Genomic DNA, 11,905 nt, shown 5'->3' on the forward strand with positions numbered 1-11,905 from the left:
AAGCTCTACACTCACCCCAGGTCTGGAGCAGAAATAGGAACAGACCTGAGGCAGAATGAGGCCTTTTTAGTTCAAGTCAGCCTCGGGCAGAGCACAGATCCTCACACTCGCCACACGTGTTACGGCCGCTTCATCGCTGCCCATTTCTTCCAAATTAGCAGCAGTGTGAAGGAGTGGAGAACTAATCCCCTGGTGTGGGCTTGGACCAATCACTCACCTGTAATTACCACCCTCTTGCCTGCTGTCAATATGCATATTAAACCCAACAGTGCCTGGTTACTCAGCCCTGCCAGGGAAATCGCCAGCGATGGGGGAGCGAGAGGCCTGTTCAGTGGCCAAGCAGCACACACTGCCCAGCCACTGGTGTTCTGGGCAGATAATGTTATTTAAACACTAAATAAATGAACAGAAATAAACTACCCCATGGCATCTGAATCCTTCTCTTGGTTGTGTAAACATGTGAATGAATAAACACATCCAGCCCCAGAGATCCTGGGTGGGGTTTACACGGACCATCTGCGGCTCTTGAAGCTGTTGCTGACACACCAAGCTGTGAATTCCCAGCCTCCAGATCACACCTGCTCCTGCAGGAGAGCTGAGTGCAGGTTAAATGAAAGGGGCAAAGCACCCTGGGCCATGGGAGCCAAGCTGTGTGTGAGGGGGGTTCCTGGCACCCATTGGCCCTGCAGAGCTGTTCTCCAGACCCGAGCAAGCACAGGGTCTGGCTCAGAGCCTGATGGTAACATCACATCGCTGTACCAGCAGCAGAGACAGGCTCATGGGAACTGGGGTTGTCTCCCAGCAGAAGCCAGGAATGCTCCTCACCTTCACCTTCAGCTCTTGCTCAGAAGTGGATGCAAATTCCACGACTGAGAAGCGAATGGGGCTGGTGGATGAGCAGGTAAGGCTGCAATCCAGGACTGCATCTTCCTGTGCTCACAGCAGAGAAGCAAGAGTGTCAGGAGATAAAACCCTCTGGACATTGATGTGGTAAGAGCTCTGCAATGGCAAGAGGGATGGGGTGGAGTTTGGTGCATGAAGAGCCAGAGCAACACCCTTCCTCCTAAGGACGTGTAATTACTGTGCAGTTTGAGAGGCTTATTCCAGGAGCAGTGTCTAATTTCAGTCAGTCTGCCACTTCACCATCCCAACCAGGACCACAGAATCCTCCCTTTCCCAACGGCTGCACTTCCTGCAATAAGGCAAAGAAATAAGAGGAGAATAAACATGTCCTTAGGAGCAGAATGCCTGCAGCCCTTCCCCAGCACACACTGCTGCCTGGCCAGTGCCTGCAGCCAGCACCAAGCTGGCAAACATGACCAACAGCCTTCCTGGGCACAAAGCCTCCTCCTGCCTTCCAACCGTGTCCCGAAGAGCCAGGCTGAGGATTCCACCCCTGGAGAAACAGCCTGTTACGTTTTGCTGGCATGGACATGGTCAGATGCAGCAGAACAAGTCGCATCCACCTCCCTGCCCCATCCCTGGTGTTCAGAGCAGGATGAGAGACCTTCCCCAGCTCACAGGACGCCCAAGAAGAACCAGAGTAACTCACCTGAGGTCCTGGCACCCCGTGGTGTGGGGGCTGACAACTCCTAAGCAACAGGAGCTGTTTTCTGAAAGCTCTTCTAATCCCACAGGCCACTCAAACAGGCTGCTTTCATCCCAGGAGGATGTGATTTCACTGAGCTTGAACAGCGTGGCAAAGGAAAGGTGTGTCAGCTTCCACAGCAGAAGGTACAGAGCCAGAGCTACACCACAATGGGCTGCACACCAGAAGAGCTCGCTGCCTGCACGACCCCCAGCAGCTGGAAAGGCTGGGAAATACCCAGAGAAAAATAACTGTGTGTGCTGTTGGACTGGGTACAGAAATCAAAGAGACTTCCCAGCAGTGCAGGAAAAAACAACCAACCAACCAACAACAACAACCCCCCCCAAGCTGGTCCGAGATACTACAGCTTTACACCAAGGAGGAGATGTAGCAAAGGTTTCCTGTTGCCAGGAGAGCTCCCAGCACACACAGCATCACTGCTAATTTGACAGGCTGCAGTCAAAATGGGTCCCCCCCATGACAGGCAGCAGAAACCCAGCCTGACAGCGTCAGCAGCTCGACTGCCTTGGGGATGTGATTGCTATTGATGCTGTGGGAGATGAGCACGGAGGGAGGAAGGGGGGGAAGGCTGCTGATGGCATGCTGAGCCAGCCCCCAGCCCCAGCACAGGACATCAGGCATGTCCCAGTCAGTCGTGCTGCAGGCCCAGCCAGCAGAGGAGCAGGAGACAAGCCCCAGGACTCCACTGCTTGGCCTCTTGTTGGGATGCAGGTGTCACACCAACGCTCCGAAGCATCTTGGTGAAGGCTCAGAGACAGAAAACCTGTCCAGGTAAATCACCTGGTGCCAGGAAAAGCTGCTCTCTTTGCAAACCCTGCTTCTGTGGCATGACACGTGCTGCAGCCCAAAGCACTGGCTGTTCTTTAGCTAACGTGGCTCCTACAAACAAACTTTTAAACAATGGCATCAATGTGAACTACCACACCAGCAGCACATCAGCAGGGGACTGACTGACTGACTGACTCCCTCTGCTCCCAGCCCAGCCTCTGCACCACGGACCATGTGCCCAACCACCCATCAGTCCCTGGAGGAGCCCCAGTCCCAGCTCCTTGAGCACTGACTATCCCGTGGAAACATCCTGGAGCTGAGCCCACGGCCACTGCAGCTCTTAGCACAGAGCCACACAAAGGGGCTCTGCAGTGACCCAGCCCAGAGCCCTCAGCTCCACGGGCACAAGGGAATGGTTTGGCAGGGAAGGCAGCACAAAGCACGAGCAGTGCTGGTGCACAGCACACAGAGCCAGGATGCTGCTCTCCAGGTGTGAGGACAGAGAACCAGCTCCACACAGGGCAGTACACAGAATAACAGGTATTTATACATATAAAGCACCTATCCCTGTATTGATAAACATTCTTTGGAGCCGCTCTGACAGCCAGGCCCTGCTCTGCAGCTGCTGCTCGTCCGTCCTGAACAAGTAGCTGCCCCTCAAGGACTGACACCAACACCCGCACAGACAGCAGCAGGACAGGGAGAAGAAACACCCTTCTCAGCAGAGGACACACCATGCAACACGTGGCTCCTCAGGGAAGTGCTGTCTACAGACACAATCCCAGCTGCAGCCAGCAGCTGCCTCGTGGCACCGTGAGCGACCCAAGACCCAAAGGCACGGTCAGAGCACGGACAGACGGACACAGCACAGACAGACTGGGACAGGCAACTCTGACCTGTGGAACGGGAGCAATGGCAGGGCTGGGGGTGATAACACAGGCAGCTTTGAAACAGCACCTCCAGCACCAGCACGGGAAAGCTTCAGGCTGAGGAACATGGAAATGCCAGGAGCTGATGCAGGACAGCAACAAGTTACAGCTTCATCTGGACACTGGATGGGATCCTGATGTTACCTGAGCCTGGGGAGGGTCCCGAGTCAGCAAGTAAAGAGACTCCTACCAAAGAGGAAAGGCAAATGTGGGAGTGAAGAATTACAGCATGCAATCTTGTCAGCCTGTGTGACAGCAAGATGAAATCGTCTGAAATGTAACTAAAGTTGAAGCCAGATCTAGAACAAAATGTTATTACAGGGAAATCAATGGGATTGATTTTGGAAAGGCAATAGAGACAGTCAATGGAATCATGTAATTACCCTACCAGAACTTCGGGGTATTTGACTGCCAGTCTAGACACAGCACTGTGTTTATTGTATAAAGTCCCCAGCCAATCCAAGTGCCTGACCTTCTTCTCCCACCCTCACCTCTCCAAAGGGACCAGTTAGGAATTCACAGCTGAATTCTCCCCACTGTGGGCTGAAGAACAGAAAACGCTCCCAAAACTCACCTCTCAAGTAAAGCCTGTGACGTCCTCTACTGCTGGGGCAGGGACTCTGGGAATGTTTCATCTAAACACCTCCTCATGTGGCCTTTCCAAACTCAGCAGCTGTACTGGCAGCACTACACTGAGAGAAGCTCATTTCAATGTTTTCCCTCAGTTTGCTTGTGCTGTGAGTTTTTACAACAGCTTTACACGTGAGTAACCAGCCTGGAGCTGTCTAGGGACTCAGTGCAAGCTAGAAGAGAGAGACTTGTGCATGCAAGGTAAGCCCAACGAGCCCACCCCTCAGAAACACAGCATCTGAGAACCTGCTCTGCTGAAGACAGGTGAGCTTTTATACTTACTAGAACAACTCTGTGTTTAATCAGGCCTCATTACTGTAACTTACTCAATCGCTGTAACTTACTTGCACAAACGCAGGACGTGGTGCTCCATCAGCAGGCCATGTTCTTCATTACAGCTCCGTGCACCAGGGCAGATGTTCCACTAATCCAAAGGAATCAGAACTGCCAAGCACAGAGCAAAACATTTCCCTAAGTAAAAGACACTCATTTTAATTTAATTTGTAATAACTTCTGAAAGTGGAAAATCATCTGGGCTTTTGAATTTGCTTCTGGAAGGAAATCAAAGGGGTTTGGGGAGTATTTAAAGCCACTGGAACAGCCAGTTGCAGTACACAAGTCAGGAGGGTTTGGTCCATCAGTGTTTGGTCCTTAGAGGCTTTATGCTCCTGTGATGCTTCCCACAACCCCCAGTGAACGAGCAAAAGCTGGCTCTGGCCAACAACCAAGGACCTTGTTGGCAGCAACGAGCAGCACAAGGCAGGTACTTTCATGAAGTATGACCAGAAATGGGTGCTGAGCCTTTGAAACTGTTAATTCTTCTATCTCTAAGACAAAAGCTTTCCTCTGAAGGTGCCTTCGTGCATCAAGCCTTATGTATGAGCAGTGATTCAACCCCTGAAGCCTACAAAGTCATTCCATGGAGGTGACTGAGGACTCAACACCTGCAGAAGATTCAACATGAAATCCCCTGGGTTAAGCACTGGAGAAACAGTAGTTACACCCTAGCACCGTGTCAGAGGATTTCCCTTTCCAAGGCAGGGCACTGCTGCCTATGTAAATAACTTCCCTCCCCAGTGTGAGTTACAGTGGGCCCAAAGCCATCTCTTGCTCACTTTGCAGATCAGTTTAAGCATTAGGAAGTGAAGAACCACCACTCTTCCCTGCCCCCTTTGTGCTTTTCTAAGGCTTCTTGTGACTAACACGACAAATGACATCACACTTCTCACACAGGCTGAAGTACGTGTGACTGAACAAGTATCAACCCACTAACTGCACAGCTTGAAGTGTGATTGTGCTTCACTACTGAAGCTTCTATTTTAGTACATGAACTGCATTAAAGAAGAAAGACTAGAAAAATCAAACACCTTCTTCAAAATTTAAGGAAAATTTAATCAATATGCCTTAAATTATTTTACAGTAACTACAATACTGACAAGCATAACGTTTTCAGAATGGTGTTTTCCTCAGTACTCCAAGAGATCACTCTTCATCTACCAGTATGTGCACCATTAGGAAAAGAAACTCTAGGTGAAGTCATCTTCAGAAATCCAAGTTAACACACAGCTACTTCCACATCCCAAAGTATTTGTGTTTCAAGTGTGACAGATCACAGATCCCCTTCACTTTTAAGCACATTTTCTAGTTGACAGTTGAAGTATCTTGAATCCTGAAATACTATCACATCAAATTAACAAATGAATGAGACCAAAGAGGGTATTGGTCAAAATGCAGGAAATGCTCTAATTACCTGTGCTCATTTGTGCATTTTGCTTTTGGTCAGAGGGGGAAGGAACCAGGTTTGATTGCTGCAGATTTACTCACAGGATACCCCAAGTGTACAGCACCTGCTGGTCCCCTATCGTCTGCTGGTAAGAGCCTAAGGATTTATAACTGCCAGACTTCTCCCTCCCCCCAAAATAAAACCCCAGCAAAACCCCCAACCCTCAAATAAACAACCAAGAGTTATTTTTGTAAAGATACAGGAACAGGAAAGAAATTCCATATAACTTGATAGGCATGAACACTTCTTAAAGCTATAGACACCTCAGGTCTATTGAGAACAGTATTCAAAGTCCTAGAAAAGCCACCACGAGACACTTGTTTTTATTGTTCCAGATGATTTGGGACAGGTCTACGTTTTGGGGTAGCAACACTAGGCAGTTGTTTGCAGCTGCTTCTGGTCCAACTAAACGTTCCAAGTCGCTGTTTTCATTTTGGCCCACGGGAGTCCAACAGGCTGGACAGTCTATTCAGAAGACAGAAATGAGCGCAAAGACTCCGTAGAGCAAAGCACAGGGGTATGCTACCAGGAGCTGTTGTCCTTCCATTGCTAAGGCAGAGATAAAGATTTTGGAAGCTGAAAAGCTGCACCAGCCAATGATTCCAGCAGTGAGAATAATCCCTGTCATTCCCCTGTGAAGAGAGAAATCAAAAGAGAATTCACGTCAGGCTCGTGTGTGCTTAGAGGGGTCCTAACTGCACTCCTCCTAACACCTTTTACAGATTCTAACGTGGATTTTAGCTTTTATCTTTCACTTTTAAAATTAAATAGTTCCAGTGAAGCATCCAGAATGCATAAAGCAACCTGGAAATGAACTTTGTGCCAATGCAATGTGCAAGTGGTGAGCACAGGAACCCTCCCTTCCTTTCAGTCCCTCATCTCATGCAGTGACAAGGAATCACACTGATTTTCTTCTGTTCCTCAAATTCAGATCTGCATCTGGAATGAAAATTACTTTCAGCCTTTAGAGGCACTGAGATGTGTCAGATTCAAAGCTCACTGGAGACAAACTTGATGTTGTGGAGTCTATACATTTAAAAGCTGTTAGCTGACTTACAGCTGAAAGCTGTATTCACCTACCTGCCACCCCGTGAACACCTGGAGACGGCTGACATTCACCTCTTCACACTTATCTAGACATTCCTGCCACGTTCAGGTTACATGCAGCTTCACCACTGAGTATGCAAGTGCCTTTCAACAGCTTCCCTCACCACCTGGTAGGTGAGGAGCCCGTTACCAAACTGTAACCTTTATGTACTTACTGCAAGGAAAACACAACAGCAAAGCTGGAAAGCAGGATCATGGGGAGCAGACAGTATCCCAGGACACTGGCCACGCAGCCGAAGGAGACGCCCGTCATGCTCATCAAGTTCAGGAGGCAGAACATCCCCAAGCAGCCGATTGCACTGATCCCATACACGTACCCAAACTGGATCTTGCCAGCCTGCAGGGCAAGCAGAGCAACGCCTGTCAGCCACCTCCCTCCGAGGGGGAGGAGAGAAAGAACGTGCACTCAGTATCCTCATTTTCCCCACTGTCCCCCCTCAAGTGCTGCATTCCAATTCCACAGGCAGGACCCTCCCATAACCTCAATTCCAGGCCACCTGCATCTTCCAGGCACCCAAATGTATGTATCCTGATGAACAGACATCCATCAGATGGTTATTCCACCTGGGCTGGAAAAACCAATGAATCCTTTACTCAACGAACTCCTGCTGGCTCTCTCAGGCCACCTGCAATAATCCTCTTCACAGAAACACTGCTTGAAGACCCAAAAGCCTGTAAGTGAGGAGCTTCCTGACAAGCCCAGGAAACAATCAGACCTGCTTTAACTCGTCACCCTGCCAGGCTAAGTGCCTTTTCTTTCACCACACTCCATGGTTTCTCTTCATAAAAAAGAGGAGAAAGTGGTGATTTCTTTAAATGTACCTATTACAGGCACGTGTGTTCACTCTACTGGCCTAGTTTCCATAAATACCAGTTACTTATCAAACCAGGCTTTAAGCCCCCTGGTCCCAGAGCTCTGTGTTCCACGTGCTGTAGCAATGTGGGTATTTGTTCAGAGGGAAATGCAGAGCCTGGAGGCACTGAGAGAAAAACACTGATCAGAAATACCACCACTTTCAATGACAAGGCAGACTGACTGTTGATACACATTTCATAACTGACACTTTGGAGTTGCTAAACCACAAATTTACTTCAATTAAGCACAATTAATAAAGCCACCAACTTCAACAGCAGCTGGCCCGTTAGGAGGTGCAGGCAATGTGAAAGCAGGTTTACTTCTGGAGTTGTTTTTACCAGACTGACCCTCATGCCTGACATATTGGTACTCATAACATCACTTCTTACACCTGAATGTTAAGGTTCCTTGCCTCTTGAGTATCTGTAGAGAACAACAAATAGTATGGAGCAAAGAACTACCATGAAACAAACAGGGAAAGAGACTCAAATATTAAACAACAGGAGAGTTAAAATACAAACTCCTACATGAAGGAATGAAATATCCAAATACTGGATGTGCTGATTGCTCTGACTCTTGGTAAGACAGAAAGCAACAGAGGTGCTGAAAAAAGACAAGGTACAAACGGTTCTGGAAGCAAAACATCTGCCTTGTAAAAAATCCAAGGAGGTAAAAAAAATCTGAGAACACGAGTCACACCCATTCCTGTGGCAAAAGGGAGCTGTGTCCCTCCAAAGCAAAGCATGGAGAAAACAGGAGTCTCACTGAAGTAACAGTGATGTAAAAACCAAGCACAATTACTTGATTCAAACTCCTCTGCAGTAGAGGCAGCAAACTCCTTAATTCCAATCAGAGCATGTGAAGCCCCAGCTCCTCTCCCATGTAGTTACAAACCCTTGGTCAGGATGTGCTCCATGCCAAGAAGCCACTTCCACAGAAACACACAGGCACCTTGGCTTTTTCCCCCTGTGTTCCCACAAACCTTAATGCCCAAACAGCAACACTTTGCAGTCAATACCTTACCAGTAATAGTGTGGCTCCAAAAGCCAGACAGAAGACCATGGGTCCAGCCAGATCAGTCTCATTCATGATGCTGCCATCTGCTACCTTTAATGGGTGTAGCACTGTGAGTGTCTTCTGCCAGATGTGGTCAAAATTGATCCCCAATTCTGCAAGTCACATGAGAAGAACTATGCTTATTTCATTTTTCCCTTCCTACTGCCCCCATTTGATTCACTCCTACTCTTCCCTGTCTCTCCACTTTTACATCTCCTCCAGATACAATCCCATGGAGACCAGGGACAGTCACCCCATCACTCCCCAGGCTGCCCAGCACGCTGCTCCCCCAGAGTCCAGGTCTCAAATGCTCAGGAGCGAACAGGCAGTTTCTAAAGGATCAGGTAAGAGTGTAAACACAGCACTCTGAGTCAGCCTGAGTTCTTTTGGCCCAGCACTTTGTCCCTGTGAGTGACCAAAGGCAGATGTGTACCAGAGCACAGGCACAGAACATGTGAGTTTCTCAAGCCTCCATCAAGTGGTGCTTCAAGGGTCTTGAATTCAAAGGACCTTCTCCATACTTAACTACCCTCAGTGCCTCTCTCTTCCCAAAATCACCCACCTGTTCTAACACTGTGCACTTCCAGCAGCAGGGAACACACGCCACATCCTGCTACTCGAGTTAGGGATAAGGTGGGAACAGAGCAGCAGTTATACCTTCCAACAGAGGAGGCTCATCCTCAAAGTTACTCCCGTAGAACGACTGTGCTGAGGTGGGAGTGTACGTCTGGGTCGGCTGGTAGATCTGCCCTGTGTAGGGCTGCTGCTGCTGCATCATGTCTGGAGGGACAAATCCGCTCTGCTGAGAGTATTCATAGCCTCCATACTGCCTGCAAGGAACAGCACCGTGCTATGGACAGGTACAGACCTGCATTTCAAACATTTCCCAGCCCAGTTCTTTTTCAGTCAGTAAGTCAGCAAACAACCCCCTCCTCCCTCCTCAACCAGCCACACAGGGGATGACCCCTGTCTCTGATCCAGGCCTGTCAGGAATGCCACCTGTCTGTTCAAACCCTTACAAACAGTCCTGGTGGGCTCAACAAGGTAACTCTTCCTACACACACAGGTATTGCTGGGGAAACCAGCACCATCCATTCACTGAGTAGCTACTACAGGCCATAAACCTGTAAAACGTACCAAACACCACACAGCTCAAACCCATCCAAACACTGTCTGGTCATGGCTGCTGACATCCCATCCCATGCCAGCAAGAACTCAGAGTGCTTTATTTGCAAAGTCACCACGAGGACAAGGCTGCTCACAGCACCACTTCTGCTGCTCTTTAGAACATTAACTTGCTGGTTTTAAACACCAGCCCCCTGCTTCCCCCTTTAATATCTCATCTAAACCTTCCTTCCTTTAGTTTTAATCCATCCCCCTTGTCCTGCCATTATCTACCCTTTTAAAACATTGATTCCCCTCCTGTTCCTCTGCTCCCTTCAGGGATGGGAAGGCTGCAATGAGGTCCCCCCACAGCCTTCTCTTCTCCAGGCTGAAGAGCAGATACAGACACTAAATGCATTATGCCCTCTGCCCACAGGACACGATGCAGGGGAAAAAAAGGGCAATTTTTCAGTTTCTATTCATACATTCTAAATTATTACTAACAAACCGATTTATACATTCTTGGAGTACTCTCCATCATTGTTTACATGTGTAAAAATAGACATTGCTACCTCTAAAATAAGAAAGCCTAATCAAAGGTTCCCTCTGTTCCTAATCAACCCAACAAGCTCTTCTCACCACTACCCATTTCCACGTCTGACTAGGGAGATCTCACTGGACATCTCCACAGGTTGAACTGTGGAAACAGCAACACAAAGGCAGCAGACCCAGGACTCCTTCCCCTCTCCCTCTTGGCAGGGCTCAGCCCGTCCCAGCTCCACACCCCTTCCCGGACACAGCCAGGGGTGACAGGGGTCAGGTAACGGGGCTGGCTGAGCACAAGGGGCCCCCGGGGGCTGCCCTGGGAGGGACACCCGCCGGCCCTTCCTGTAGAGCCCAGGAGCCCGCGCTGCCGTCACGGCCTCGCCGAGCGAGGCTGTAACTCGGTTCCACTCCTGGGGGACAGGGACTCACAGGGCATCTCCTTTCCCCGAGAAGCCGGCGTTCAGAGCCGAGACCGCCCCCCGAGCCCCCCCCGAGCCCCCCCGTGCCACGCAGGCGGCCGAGGACGCGCCTCCCGGCCGCCCCACCGCTCCGGGCTGCGCTCTCCGTGCGGCGGGCGGCAGGAGCCCGGCCGGCCCCAAGGCCCGACCCCCCTCCCCGCCCCGGAACCCCCCGAGGGCCGCGCTCGGGCCCGGCCGAGCCGCGCGGCCCCACCTGCCGTAGGGCCTCCCGCCGTAGTCGTAGTGCTGGGCCTGGTCATCGATGCTGTAGCTGGTCTGGAAGAACTCGGTGCTGAAGCTGTCGAACCCGGACATCGCCAGTCCCCTGCGAGACAGCGGCGAGGCTCGCGGGGCCGCACGCACAGACAGCGAGGCAGCGGCGCCGGACCCCCGGCCCCCCGAGCCCCCCCGACCCACCGGCCCCCCGAGCCCCCGGCCCCCGCTCCCTCAGGGCCGCCGGGGACCCCCGCCCCCCTCCTCCCCCCTCCTCCCCTCCCCGCCGCTCCCTTCCCCCCCCCGCCGTTCCCCTCCCCTCCCCGCCGCCCTGTCTCGGCCCGGCCGAGCCGCACGGTGCCCCCGTGCCCCGGGAAGCGCTGTGGGCCCGGCCCGGCCGGCAGCGGAACCCAGCGGAACCCACCTGCCCCCGGGCCCGGCCCGACCCGCCGCGGCCCCTGCGACGTGTCACCCGTCGGCCCCAGCACTTCCGGGGCCACGCGCCGCGCGTGCGCACGGCACGCTCGGCGCGCGGCACGCGCGGCGCATGCGCCGCCCGGCCCCCGCTGGCGCGCGCAGCGTTGCCATGGCGGCGGGGCGGGGCCGAGATGGCGGCGGGGCCCGGCGGGGCCCGGCTGGGTCCGGCGGCTTCGGGCTCGCTGTCCTCGGGCTGCGGGAGCGCTCGGTACAGCCCCGCAGGGATGGGCTGGCCCGGAGACCGCCCTGGCCCCGGGAGGAGGGAGCCGGCGGGCGTCCCCGCGTTGCTAGGCCTCCCCGCTAGGCCTGAGGCCGCGCTGGCCTGCCGGGGCAGGACGCCACGTCGGCCCGAGACTCGCCCGGAGCAGC

At 52.1% G+C, this 11,905-nt stretch overlaps 1 protein-coding gene across 2 annotated transcripts; it reads right to left on the bottom strand.

Annotated features, from left to right (window-relative positions):
• Positions 1-5,304: 5,304 nt before the first annotated feature.
• Positions 5,305-11,554, bottom strand: YIPF5 (Yip1 domain family member 5). 2 transcript variants are annotated; one of them, XM_084268762.1, is made up of 7 exons: positions 11,484-11,554; positions 11,061-11,171; positions 9,396-9,568; positions 8,706-8,851; positions 6,982-7,163; positions 5,920-6,351; positions 5,305-5,801 (listed from the first exon to the last, which is right to left on the bottom strand). In XM_084268762.1, exons 2-6 carry the CDS (start codon positions 11,159-11,161, stop codon positions 6,189-6,191), a joined length of 765 nt encoding a protein of 254 aa, XP_084124888.1. In that variant the 5' UTR covers positions 11,162-11,171; positions 11,484-11,554; the 3' UTR covers positions 5,305-5,801; positions 5,920-6,188. The 2 variants fall into 2 exon arrangements, with proteins under 2 accessions (XP_084124888.1, XP_084124889.1); XM_084268763.1 differs by lacking the exon at positions 11,484-11,554 and having other exon boundaries at positions 11,061-11,271.
• Positions 11,555-11,905: the final 351 nt, after the last annotated feature.

Source organism: Gallinula chloropus (assembly GCF_964237585.1).
Source record: "Gallinula chloropus genome assembly, chromosome: 10".
NCBI lineage: Eukaryota > Metazoa > Chordata > Aves > Gruiformes > Rallidae > Gallinula > Gallinula chloropus.

Bases quoted from the DNA above. Each gene is read 5' to 3' on its own strand.
- YIPF5 (XM_084268762.1), bottom strand. From the start codon at position 11,161: ATGTCCGGGTTCGACAGCTTCAGCACCGAGTTCTTCCAGACCAGCTAC. The intron at 8,852-9,395 runs GTATAACTGCTG...TGTGACTTGCAG, and splicing joins TGAGCCTCCTCTGTTGGAAG to AATTGGGGATCAATTTTGAC. The intron at 6,352-6,981 runs GTAAGTACATAA...CTCTCTTCACAG, and splicing joins GCTGTTGTGTTTTCCTTGCA to GGGAATGACAGGGATTATTC.